Below are 13,923 nucleotides of genomic sequence, written 5' to 3'. Positions count from 1 at the left end.
GTCAAGCGTAGGTCCCTTGCAGTCAGAATCAGGGGAATTTATAATGGGGAACAAAGAAATGGCAGACCAATTAAATACATACTTTGGTTCTGTCTTCACAAAGGAGGACACAAATAACCTCCCAAAGATGTCAGGGAACATAGGGTCTAATGAAAGGGAGGAACTGATAGAAATCAGTATTTGTAGGGAAATGGTGTTAGGGAAATTGATGGGATTGAGAGCCGATAAATCCCCAGGGCCTGATAATCTACATCCTAGGGTACTTAAGGAAGTGGCCCTAGAAATAATAGTTGCATTGCTGGTCATCTTCCAAAATTCAATAGACTCTGGAACAGTACCCATGGATTGGCGGATAGCTAATGTTACCCCACTGTTCAAAAACGATGGTAGAGAGAAAATGGGGAATTACAGACTGGTAAGCCTGACATCGGTAGTGGGGAAAATGCTAGAGTCCATTATAAAGGATGCAATAGCAGAGCACTTGGAAAAAAGTGACCGGATCGGACAAAGTCAACATGGATTTACAAAAGGTAAATCGTGCTTGACTAATCTACTGGAATTTTTTGAGGATGTAACTGGTAAAATACATAAGGGAGAACCAGTGGATGTGGTGGATTTGGATTTTCAAAAGGCTTTCGATAAGGACCTGCATAAGAGATTAGTGTGTAAAATTAAGGCACATGGGATTGGGGGCAAGGTATTGACTTGGATAGAGAACTGGTTGGCAGGCAGAAAGCAAAGAGTTGGAATAAACGGCTCTTTTTCCCAGTGGCAGGCAGTGACTAGTGGGATACCACAGGGATCGGTCCTTGGACCCCAGCTATTCACAATATATATTAATGATTTGGACAAGGGAACTAGATGTAATATCTCCAAGTTTGCAGATGACACAAAGCTGGGTGGGAGTGTGTGCTGTGAGGAGGATGCCGAGAAACTCCACTATCATTTGGACCGGTTGGGAGATTGGGCAGAAGCATGGCAGATGCAATATAACGTGGATAAATGCGAGGTTATCCACTTTGGTGTCAAAAACAGGAAGGCAGATTATTATCTGAATGGCAATAGATTGAGAGAAGGGGAAGTGCAACGAGACCTGGGCGTCCTTGTGCACCAGTCGCTGAAAGTAAGCATGCAGGTGCAGCAGGCGGTTAAGAAGGCAAATGGTATGTTGGCCTTCGTAGCGAGAGGGTTTGAGTACAGGAACAAGGATGTCTTGCTGCAGTTGTACAGGGCCTTGGTGAGACCACATCTTGAGTATTGTGTGCAGTTTTGGTCACCTTATCTGAGGAAGGAAGTTCTTGCTATGGAAGGAGTGCAGCGAAGATTTACCAGGCTGATACCTGGGATGGCAGGAATGACGTATGAGGAGAGATTGGGTTGATTGGGCTTGTAGTGACTGGAGTTTAGAAGAATGAGAGGGGATCTCATCGAAACTTATAAAATTCTAACAGGACTAGACAGACTAGATGCTGGAAGGATGTTACCGATGGTCAGGGAGTCCAGAACCAGGGGTCACAGTCTAAGGATAAGGGGTAAGCCATTTAGGACAGCGATGAGGAGGAATTTCTTCACCCAGAGAGAGTGGTGAACCTGTGGAATTCTCTACCAAAGAAGGCAGTAGAGGCCAATTCATTAAATATATTCAAGAAGGAGTTGGATATATTTCTTAAGGCTAAAGGGATCAAGGGATATGGAGAGAAGGCAGGAACAGGGTACTGAATTTGGATGATCAGCCATGATCTCATTGAATGGCGGAGCAGGCTCGAGGGGCCGAATGGCCTACTCCTGCTCCTATCTTCTATGTTTCTAAATTATATAAATGCAAGTTGTTGTTGTACAAGGAATGGTCACTTACGCGAGGTACCGGACGATGCTCAGCATCTGTGGAACCGTACTTTAGCAAGGAATCTGTGACTTTAGGAGAGCAAGAAAGAAAAAAAGAAGAAAAAGATACACAAGGACTCCGTCGGACCTCGAGGAGCAGCAGATGAGCTCGGGCAAGTGAGCACTGGCAAGGTCAAGCCCAGAGGTGAGGAAGATGTGGTGAGGGTTTCTGCAGCAGTGGGGTGAGGTATGGAGGCTTTGACAGCTATACAAGGCAAACGTTCATTTATAAAGCAAAGCCCAATCTGGGCTATTTAAAAAAATCATTTACATGCTGCGGGGTTTTATTTTCCCCATTTCACTCCTTTACGTTTAGGAGAGAAAATGGATATAAATCAACAGAAACATTCAAAGATGAATTTCTGATGAAGCAGACCTTGTACGTGCAACATATGCAGCCCCTGGATTTAACAACTTACATTTACATAGTACCATAACACAATATAAAACACTGAGAAGCATTCCATTGAAGTGAAAACAGATGGCATGGAGGAACAGAGAAGGTGCTGGGAAAAATGAGCGTCAGAGAAGTCGAGGCTGGATGCGAGCAAGATGTGGATGAGGGTTTCCCTGTCAGTGGGGTGAAGTGTAGATGGACAATGTTGAGGAAGTGGAGATAAGCACAGAGGCATTCACAAGTATGCACTAGAGGATTAAATGAAAGGGAAACAATAAAAGGAATGAATTGCAGAATGCAAACAGGGCCTCATCTTCCAAGCACTGGTCCTTTCTGGCCTCCCCCCATTCTTCCTTCACTGGTTATTTAACACCCATCGTCCAGGTCACTGGGAATGCATGGATGTGGAATTCCTCCAGTCTTCTGCATAGTGAGGAGCTTTCTGCAGATATCACTGAAAACCCAGATCCCAAGCTCTGACACAAACCAAATATCTGCTACATAATCAGACATACCATTGTGGTGTCCTTCAGATTATGTTGTTTTTCACTGCACAACTAATGTCACAATTACCAAGGCTATTTATTTTTAAATGGAGAGATTTTCACTCCCTCTCATTAGCTCCCTTCAACAACAACAACAACTTGTGTTTAGATAGCACCTTTAATGTAGTAAAACGTTCCAAGGCGCTTCACAAGAGTTATTTTAAGACAAAATCTTTGACACCGATCCACATAAGGATAAATTAGGGCAGGTGACCAAAAGCTTGGTCAAAGAGGTAGGTTTTAAGGAGCGTCTTAAAGGAGGAAAGAGAGGTAGTGAGGCGGAGCGGTTTAGGGAGAGAATTCCAGAGCTTAGGGCCTAGGCAACAGAAGGCATGGCCACCAAAGGTTGAGCGATTATAATCAGGGATCCTCAAGAGGGAAGAATTAGAGGAGCGCAGATATCTTGGGGGGTTGTGGGGCTGAAGGAGATTACAGAGATAGGAAGGGGCGAGGCCAAGGAGTGATTTGAAAACAAGGATGAGGCGCTGCTTAACCGGGTGCCAATGTAGGTCAGCGAGCACAGGGGTGATGGGCGAACGGGACTTGGTGCGAGTTAGGACACGGGCAGCCGAGTTTTGGATTCCCATAAAAGCCACCCGATTGTTGTAAAAACCCAATTACAGAGCTAGGAAGGGGCGAGGCCATGGAGGGATTTGAAAACAAGGATGAGAATTTTGAAATCGAGGCGCTGCTTAACCGGGAGCCAAGGTAGGTCAGCGAGCACAGGGGTGACAGGCGAACGGGACTTGGTGCGAGTTAGGACATGGGCAGCAGAGGTTTGGATCACCTCAAGTTTACATAGGGTGGAATGTGGGAGGCCAGCCAGGAGTGCGTTGGAATAGTCAAGTCAAGAGGTAACAAAGGCATGGATGAGGGTTTCAGCAGCGGATGAGGTGAGGCAAGGGCGGAGATGGGCGATGTTACAGAGGTGGAAATAGGTGGTCTTTGTTATGCTGCGGATATGTGGTTGGAAGCTCATTTCAGGGTCAAATATGACACCAAGGTTGCGAACAGTGTGGTTCGGCCTCAGACAGATGTTAGGGAGAGGGATGGAGTCAGTGGCTAGAGAACAGAGTTTGTGGCGGGGACCGAAAACAATGGCTTCGGTCTTCCCAATATTTAACTGGAGAAAATTTTTGCTCATCCAGAACTGTGTGTCGGACAAGCAGTCTGACAATTTAGACACTGTGGAGGGGTCGCGAGGAGAGGTAGTGAGGTAGAGCTGGGTGTCGTCGGTGTACATGTGGAAACTGGTGCTGTGTTTTCAGATGATGTCACCAAGGGGCAACATGTAGATGAGAAATAGGAGGGGGCCAAGGATAGATCCTTGGGAGACACCAGAGGTAACGATGCGGGAGCGGGGAGAAGCCGTTGCAGGTGATTCTCTGGCTATGATTAGATAGATAAGAATGGAACCAGGTGAGTGCAATCCCACCCAGCTGGACAACAGTGGAGAGGCATTGGAGAAGGATGGAGTGGTCAACCGTGTCAAAGGCTGCAGATAAGTCAAGGATGAAGAGGGATAGTTTACCTTTGTCACAGTCACAAAGGATGTCATTTGTGACTTTGATGAGCGCTGTTCGGTACTGTGGCGAGGGCAGAAACCTGATTGGAGGGATTCAAACATGGAATTGTGGGAAAGATGGGCACGGATTTGGGAGGCGACAACACGTTCCAGGACTTTGGAGAGGAAAGGGAGGTTGGAGATGGGGCGGTAGTTTGCAAGGACGGAGGAATCAAGCGTTGGTTATTTGAGGAGAGCGGTGATAACGGCTGATTTGAGGGAGAGGGGGACAGTACCTGAGGAGAGAGAACCATTAACAATATCAGTTAACATGGGAGCCAGAAAAGGAAGTTGGGTGGTCAGCAGTTTGGTGGGAATAGAGTCGAGGGAGCAGGAGGTGGGTCTCACGGACAAGATGAGCACAGAGAGGTCATAAGGGGAGATCGGAGAGAAACTGGAAAACGATGCGAGTGCAGGGCTGGGGCAGGGGGGGACCTTAGAGGAAGTTTGGCCCGGTGGGCTAGGGGAAGGAAGGGAGGGAAGTGGCAGAGGCAGCTGAACGGATGGTCTCAATCTTAGAGATAAAGAAGTCCATGAGCTCCTCACACTTGTTATCAGAAGTGAGGGTGGAGGAGACAGGGGAGAGGGGTTTAAGAAGATGGTTAGCAGTAGAGAATAGGAGCTGGGGTTTATCTTTGCATTGCAGGATGATTCTGCAATTTTGGCAGACCTCACACCAATTGCTGGGGGGCAGACAAGCTGCCACAAGACACTGCTGAATGTCGCAGCGTAGCCATTCAATCAGATGGGTGCTAGAGCAAGCTTGGTTGTCTCTTGATCCAATTTTCCTCTTTTTTTAGGGAATCACCTTGCTTCTGGATCCATAGCAGTCTGCCCGAGATCTTACACTCGCCATGTGAGGAACTGTGCGAGCAAACCCAGATCCTATCCTTCAAGGTGACTGCTGTACTCAACGGGGAATATAGTCTTGCATTTTCAATTCACGAGGACAGACAAACACAGCATCAAACAAAAAAGGTCCACATTACATGCATGCAATTGATTGAAGGAAATATTTAATTGTTCCACTCAATTTGCTTAATTGCAGTGATTCATGAAGCAATTCTTGTTTAACAAGCTGTCCGTTTATTGTTTACATTGTTTTTTTGTGCGCATATGGCTGTCCTTCATTCTGCCAGCGCAATTCACACTTCATCTAGAGCCATCCTTTGTTCCTTAACCTGTCCCATTTCCACCTCCCCTTGCCTTGAATATCTCTTAATGTCTCTAAATGTCTCTTAATCTCTCCTGCTTTCTATTCTATCACTGACCTTCCCTTTTGTTCTTTCATCCCCTCCCCCTTTTCCTAGCCCCTAAACTTGCTTTCCATTTCCCGCTTTTTTCCAGTTCTGACGAAAGGTCTTCGACCTGAAACGTTAACTGTTTCTCTCTCCACGGATGCTGCCTGGCCTGTTGAGTTTTTCCAGCATTTTCTGTTGTTATTACCCATACGGCACTGCTGTGACCACTTGCAATCCCACACCAAACCATCCTGTGTGAGATTGCCAATTTACACGACTTCCTCTGTGTGCTTGTATGTGAAGAAATCATAAACCTCATTCTTTCTAAGCAGGTTAAATGATTTATTTTCACATAGACCAGAGGCAATCTGCCCCATTAGAGTTCATTGCTGTCGTAATAGGGGACATTTTTGCACTTTGACCCCCATGTCCACGAGTTGAGATTGTCCAGACTCATTGTACATTTAACCTCTGCAGCCCACACACGGACTTTCATCCAATCAGACTGGGCTGGATTTAAACTCAGTTCCTGAAGGTGAAAGGTCAATATGTTAACCCACTTCGAGACCAAGTCCTGTCTGGTATACAGAAATTACTGTTTTTTCAATTTTTCACTGCACACCTCCAGATTTCACAAACAAACCCCCACAGAATTGACCAGGATTCCCTGCAGTTCTCTACCTTATTTTTGTAGGCTTAGCAAATGTACTTGCTGATGCAAATTCTAGGAATGTTTAACCATTGCTGTGCAACCAAAGGCAAAGCTAGCACAAGAAATTAAACTCAAGATATGACAGGTTGTCGCTGCAACAAATCCAAGACAGATGAAGCTGCTGTTTAATAATTAATTCACAGCAAGGAGTCCACTCAGAGCACTTCCATTCTCAGCAGATGTCACATTAGGAAACACTCATTCCCAATATCTAGCACACTGTGCTCCAAAGTGCAGCAATAAAAGTCCGGCCTCATGGGAGAAGCTTCGATCTGCAGCGGCCCCACTAACTCTACACCAGCTCCACGTCCTATCCCGATCTCTCCAGTTTTTTTTAAACACCTGGACACCGACCACCAATCAGATAACGAATGACAGAAATTACAAATTTACAGCATTTGGCCTAACTATTCTGTGCCGCTCTTTATGCTCCACATGAGCCTCCTCCCACCCCTCTTCATCTCACCCTATCAACATATCCTTCTATTCCTTTCTCCCTTGTGTACTTTTCTAGCTTCCTCTTAAATGCATCTATGATATTCGCCTCAACCACTCCTTGTGGTAGCGAGTTCCACATTCTCACCACTCTCTGGGTAAAGAAGTTCCTCCTGAATTCCTTATTGGATTTATTAGTGGCTATCTTAGATTCATGACCTCTAGTTTTGGGCTCCCCACAAGTGGAAACATCAAACTCTTTGGCCCATCCCTTATTCAGCACTGCACAGCATTCAGTCTCGCTGCATCACTCGTGCTGTATAATTTACACATGACCTGATTTTTTGCAAGTGAACAGATTGCAGTCTCTCTCCGCTTCTCGCTCCTCTCTCCCCTGAAGATGTTGACTCACGCTGTGCTAAGATTCCTTGGCCTATTATAATGTGTCAATCGCTGCTCCAGCTGAGATCAGCGAACCCAGCTGAGGTTGGTGCCTGCTGGACTGTATAGCTTCGTACAACACCCCAATGCAATAGAAAACACTGACTAGTCACAAATGTGGCTACGGCAACACCATTTTACCCACACGCATAATATTTTGTAGAAAACGTCTGACACATAATACAGGTGAATGTACTTTGTGTGTATATTTACTTAACAAATATCTACCAGTGCCACCATTCAGTAACCAAGCGTCTCACAACAATCAAAAAACACTCGCACACTCGGCTATTCATCTTACCATTTTACCAACAAAGGCAGAAAAAGATTAAAGTTAACATGCATGTGCTAGGGGTTGCCAACCCTCCAGGATTGGCCTGGAGTCTCCAGGAATTGAAGATTAATCTCCAGGACACTGCTGCGAGCAACACCCGGGGGGGGGGGGGGGAATAATCACAGGGGCGTTAAAAGAAAATTGTGTTTTTCTCATTCTCTTGGAACACTTTTGTTCATTAAGTTATAAAAAGGTTGGCGATGGGAAGAAAAGGCTGTTTGATTGACAGTCAAGAATGATCCAATTGGGTAATGAAGAGCCTCCTCGCTTTCCAACTGGCCGCGGGATGGTGGTGCACCGCGAGGGTGGCCGTGTCAGGCGACTAATGGCGGGAATGTGGGAGCGGGGGCATGTGGTGAAACCTCCAGGAACGCATTCAACCAGAGTTGGCAACCTTTGCACACGCCGTGCGAATATTGAGAGCACTGAGATCACATGCCCAACAACGGTGTCGAATGGTCATTTAAAAAAATTTACATCATCAGAAATGCAATTAGCCTCGCCTGGATTGCTAATTAGCCACACGTGGCTAGTGGCGATCGTATTGGACAACACTGCACTTGGCTGCAGTGGGAGCCTGGCAAAATCATTTCATCAAAGATTTCTGCACCTTACACAAGGAAGCTTGCTACAATTACTGATGGATGGGGAATGTCACAGTGAGGTGACGTTATATCCAGATCTGTACTGATATCTACTTACAATTCATGGAGTTGCCATTTCCTGTTCAGGCTCTCTGCTGGAATCAGTGCTTCACTTCTGGTACACGGATTTGTTTGATGATTAAATACCATCTTCTTTGAAGGACTGCACTTCTTCTTGGGGAAAAAAAAATCAACAAGCTGGCCTAAATGCTTTAATCATCAGATATTTTGAATGCATTATTCTGTACCGGTTTGGAAGTGAGGCCTAGCTGCAATTGTAATGTACAGTAACTGTTGCTATGGTAACCATTTTTGAATGTTTTCCCCAATCCGGGGGAGAAAAAAAAGGATTGCACTGCAGTTTAAGTCATGCCAATTAAGGTTATAAAAGAACAATGTAACTAACACGTTCTCAGGTAAGGTGGACATTGAAATTATTTTCTAAACTGTCACTAATTTTTTTTTTTAAACATTGTGCCTCCTTTCCTTTCCTTGGAGCCGCACTAACAAAATTTCAGCCCATGTCATGTTCTCCACACTTTGAACATGAAATTCTAACGTCGGAAATTAAGCAGCAATTGAATGAATTAGGATTTGGACAAGCCCCAAACCCACTGTGATGGGACAGTCTCGACATGCTGTGCATTATCTCATTGCTCAGATGTTTGGTCACCAAAGTCCACTTGTTTAAAACATAAAGGACCTTGCGCAGATCTCATCTCAAATCCTGGTGACGGGGGTGACCCACACCAGTACTGGTGCGACTGGGACGCTCGCTCTATAGACCAGAGCGGTACCTTACCTGTTCTCGGGGGGGGGGGGGGGGACACTGGTCAGCCTGAAGATCTAGGCCCAAATCTTCTTTATGGACACTCTCTCACTGGTCGGTCTGGGATCGATTGCAGTGTTTCTTGTGTTACAACGGTGACTACACTTCAAAAGTAATTAATTGCTTGTGAAGCACTTTGGGACATCCAGAGATCGTTTTAAGGAGCATCGTAAAGGAGAGAGAGGTGGAAAGGTTTAGGGAGCGTTGTGTCTGTACCTTTCTACCTAGACACAATTAGGACTCAGAACTCAGAGATTCAAACATGAGGTGTTTTATTCCAAAAAGAAGGTTCTGGAGAGTACCGAACAAAGGGAACTAAAACTTAACCAAGAGAACAACCCCAACCATTTAGCTGCTGTGACAGCGCCACCACAGGTGGGAGGAGAACACAATACATAACATATTCCTCCCCTCTTGAATGAAAGGTCCACATTATTCCTCAACAGGAAAGTTACTTTCAATGCACTCAACAAACCAAAGGTAGAGGTAGACTGCCTCAAACCCTGACTTTACCCTGGGGTTTATTCTGCCCCAGTCTTGTGGGTAAGTCACTAAGCCTACAGATCCAAGCGTCTTGGAGGTCACCGCTCTGACAGGATACCGGCGATCATCGTTGGCTTCCACAGCAGTAGGCATTGACACAGGCCTAGATAGAGAAGGTGCCTGTGTCAGTCGAAACTCAGGAGTTTGCACAGGTGGAACAGTCTCTTTGACTTCCCGTATTGGAGAAGAGCACTGTGGCAAAGGATGCTGGTTTGCGGTATCATCCGGAAACAGTTCAGGCCAACCAGCCGTTGGCGCCTCTGTGGCTGTCTCTGCTCCTAGCAACAGTTGATCTGTGTGTCTTCTCCAGATGACGTCCTCAGCAGTCTCAACCGTGTAAGACACAGGGCCCGTCTGCGCGATCACCGAAGCAGGAACCCATTTCGGTCCAGTGTTGTAGTTTCGAGCTAGGACGTGCTCTCCAGGATGAAACCGTCTCTCCTTGGCTCTTTTCTCTCTCTTTTCAACTTGAGCTTGTTGTTGATGATGGACAACCTGCTCTGCCCTTGGAGGTTTGAATAAGTCAAAACTTGGCCGCAACTGCCTCTTCATCATGAGCGAAGCGGGGGAAGTTTTGGTTGTGGCATGCGGCTCGTTCCTGTAGGACAACAGGAAGCTGTTCAGACGTTGGTGGATTGAGCCCTGACCTTGCGATGCCTTCAAGGCATGCTTCAAAGTTTGCACGAACCTTTCTGCCAGGCCGTTAGTAGAGGAATGATAGGGCGCAGACCTGATGTGTTGGACACCATTCACATGCAGGAAGGTTGCAAACTCCTGTGATACAAATTGTGGACCGTTGTCACTTACGAGTTGTTCCGGTGAGCCATAACGGCTGAACATCTCACCAAGTTTCTCAATTGTTTTCTCTGCCGTGGTAGACCTCATCACAGCGACCTCCGGCCACTTGCTCCGAGCGTCCACAACCACCATAAACATCTTCTCTTCGAAAGGACCGGCGAAGTCCACATGTACTCGCTGCCACACTTCTTCAGGCCAATCCCAGGGGTGTAGGGTTGCCAGCTGTGGAACATTCCGGACCCTTTGACATGGGGAACATGTTTTGGCTTTCCCATCAATATTTCCATCGAGACCTGGCCACCAGAAGTAGCTTATTGCCATTTCCTTCATCCGAACCATCCCACTGTGGCCTGTATGAAGTTGTTGCAGTATAGGTTCCCTCAGAGGTGGCGGAATGATGACACGGCGTCCCCAAAGAAGACAACCTGCCTGGACGGAGAGCTCATTTCTTTTTGAAACGTAAGGTTTCAAACTAGGAGAATCTCCTACAGCTCTCCCTCGAATGACATCATCCATTACCTCAGACAGGACTGGATCGTTGCGGGTGTACCTTCGCACCTGAACTGCAGTGACAGGTGCTCCCTCCACTTGTCTAAAGTAGAAGATGTCTATCTGACGAGGCTCTGGGGGAGTAACAGGCAAGGGCAGCCTCGCGAGACCGTCTGCGTTGCCGTGCAAGTCTGATTTGCGATATTTGATGTCGTATGTGTGTCCTGACAACAGTAAAGCCCACCTTTGCATCCTGCTTGCAGCAAGAGACAGAATTCCGGTGTGGGGACCGAAGATTGAAGTCAATGGACGGTGGTCCGTCAGGAGTGTGAACCTTCTCCCAAACAGGTACTGATGAAATTTTCGAATTCCAAAAACGATTCCCAAGGCCTCGCGCTCAATCTGCGCATAGTTACTCTTGGCCTTGTTCAAGGTGCGTGATGCGAAGGCGATAGGTTTCTCTTCCCCAGAAGGCATGATGTGGGATATGACTGCTCCCACACCATATGGTGATGCATCACATGCTAGCTGCACGGGTAGCTTTGGATCGAAGTGTGTCAGGACCTCCGACTTCAGCAATGCTTTCTTTGCTTGGACGAAAGCTTCGTTGCACAGTTCAGTCCATTTCCATGTTTTGCCTTGACATAGCAACTGATGTAACGGCTTCAGCAATGTTGCTAAGTCTGGAATAAACTTCCCATAGTAGTTAAGTAGCCCCAGAAATGAACGTAACTGGCTCACATTCTGGGGTGCTGGGGCCTCCACGATCGCCTTGACCTTTGACAGTGCCTTATGCAGGCCAGTAACATCAATCACATGCCCCAGGTACTCAACTGAAGACTGAAAGAATTCACATTTGTCCTTACGAACTCTGAGTCCGTACTCTTTCAGTCGCTGTAGTGTCGCATCCAAGTTCAGACGATGATCCTCCTCATTTGTCCCAGTGACAAGGATGTCGTCCAGGTAGCACTGGACTCCTGGCAGTCCACTCAAAATATGATCCATTGCCCTTTGGAATAGAGCAGGGACCGACGTAATTCCAAACGGAAGGCGGCAGTACCTGTATGGCCCCTTGTGTGTCACAATTATCAGCAGCTCCTTTGATTTGTCATCGACATGCATTTGTAGATATGCCTGGCATAAGTCTATTTTGCTGAACTTTTGCTCTCCGGCCAGGCCCGTAAAAAGATCACCAATGAGGGGAAGAGGGTACTGTTCCGCAGACAGCACCGGGTTAATAGTCACTTTAAAATCCCCGCAGATTCGAACAGATCCATCCTTTTTCAGGACAGGAACAATGGGTGTGGCCCATTTGCTCACGCTCACAGGCTCCAGGACTCTATTCTCGACTAAGGCCTCCAAGTTAGCCTCAACTTTTGGACTAATTGCATAGGGTACAGGTCGGGCTTTGTGAAACTTCGGCTTGCTGTCAGGTTTAATGTCCAGTCTCACGCTGATCTTTTTCATGCTCCCAAGTTCACCATTGAAGAGTTCTGCATGTTTGTTTAAAACTGCAGTCAGACCTGACTCCCCTTTTGACATCATGCGGACTGCAGGCCAGTCCAGCGTGATTTTCTCTAGTCACGCACGTCCCAGTAGAGATGGGTAATTTCCCTTTACCACATAGTGGCAGTTTTGCAGTCTGTCCATTCAATTTAACTGTCACCTCAATGGCGCCTCTCATGGCCACAGGTTCGCCAGTATACGTCTTTAGCACAATATTTGTTGGCTGAAGGGTAAGATGCTTTAGCATTTTGTTGTAGACAGTGTCTGAAACAAGGGACACAGCCGCACCTGTGTCCACCTCCATCCGCACTGATTGTCCCTCCACCAGTGGTGACACCCAGTAGCCATTTGGGCCACCTGCAACCGTCAGTATGTGGACCTCTTCCTCCTCAGAGGTGTCGCTCCCCTCTGTTTTGCTTGTTCCATCATACTGCACTGAATGAACACTCTTTTTCTTCTCTTCTCCAAATACAGACATTTTGCTTTCATGCTTCCTAGCTCTGTCTGTTCTTTTTTTACCACTACAGGCACGTTCAATGTGACCTTTTCTTCCACAATTTCGGCATTCCAGCTCCGTACACCAGCAGTCATTAGCGTGATGGCTCATTTTCCCACAACGGTAACATGTGCCGTTCCGCGCATCTTTAGGCTCAGACGACACCTTGTGAACTCTCCCTGTTGAACTCAACTGGTGAGCCTCCTTTTCCGCCATCTCCATGGAGACACTAACTTCAATGGCCTTCTCAAGAGTAAGGTTGTCCTCAGTAAGAAGGCGCTTCTGTGTGGCTGCACTTAGCAGACCACACACAAGTCTGTCTCTAATGGTGTCATTCAGCACCTCCTTGAACTCACAGTGTTCTGACAACCTTTTTAAAGCAGCAATAAACATCGTCACTGATTCCCCCTCCTCTTGATTCCGTTTGTGAAATCTAAATCTCTCAGCAATAACCAGAGGCTTTGGTGAAAAATGTGCTCCAAGAATTTCCACTAGTTGTTTATATGTTTTAGTTCCTGGCTTATCTGGCTGTACAAGGCTGCGAAGTAAATTGAATGTCTTTGCCCCCATTATACTCAAAAAGGTAGGCACGACCTTTTCGTCTGCCACCGCATTCGCCAAAACAAAATAGTCAAAACGTTCCATATAAGCGCTCCATTGCTCCAGATTTTCATCAAAATCACCGATGTTTCCTAATATAGTAGCCATCTCACATTTCAAATTTTAATTTCTGTTTACTCACTGCACCCGTAACGTTAATGTGATGCTGCAATCTCTGTTCCGAGTGTTCTGTAGTCGAAAACAAGAAAGTTCCCACAACGCAGATTCATCCGATCCTCGTCGCCACTTTGTTGTGTCTGTACCTTTCTACCTAGTCACAATTAGGACTCAGAACTCAGAGATTCAAACATGAGGTGCTTTATTCCAAAAAGGTGGTACTGGAGAGTACCGAACAAAGAGAACTAAAACTTAACCAAAAGAACAACCTCAACCATTTATCTGCTGTGACAGCGCCACCGCAGGTGGGAGGAGAACACACAATACATAACAGGGAGGGAATTTCAG

General features: G+C 46.5%; 1 protein-coding gene across 5 annotated transcripts in view; it reads right to left on the bottom strand.

Moving 5' to 3' along the window:
* The window catches only part of LOC147113769 (serine/threonine-protein phosphatase 2A 55 kDa regulatory subunit B beta isoform), a 688,656-nt gene that overhangs the window by 265,537 nt on the left and 409,196 nt on the right, over nt 1-13,923 (bottom strand). Inside the window, exon 1 of one of the 5 annotated variants that reach the window (XM_085995088.1) lies at nt 8,256-8,352. The exons of the other annotated variants lie outside the window; for them this stretch is intronic. Coding sequence (XP_085851214.1) covers nt 8,256-8,262 — 7 coding nt within the window. The 5' untranslated portion in view covers nt 8,263-8,352. Of the gene's footprint in view, nt 1-8,255; nt 8,353-13,923 lie in introns of those variants that run through there. 5 annotated transcript variants of the gene reach the window in all.

Source organism: Somniosus microcephalus, chromosome 8 (assembly GCF_052327205.1).
Source record: "Somniosus microcephalus isolate GS21.2 chromosome 8, FLI_Smic_1.0, whole genome shotgun sequence".
Taxonomy (NCBI): Eukaryota; Metazoa; Chordata; class Chondrichthyes; order Squaliformes; family Somniosidae; genus Somniosus; species Somniosus microcephalus.
Note: the sequence above shows the minus strand (reverse complement) of the source record. Positions and strands in the feature narration are given on the sequence as shown.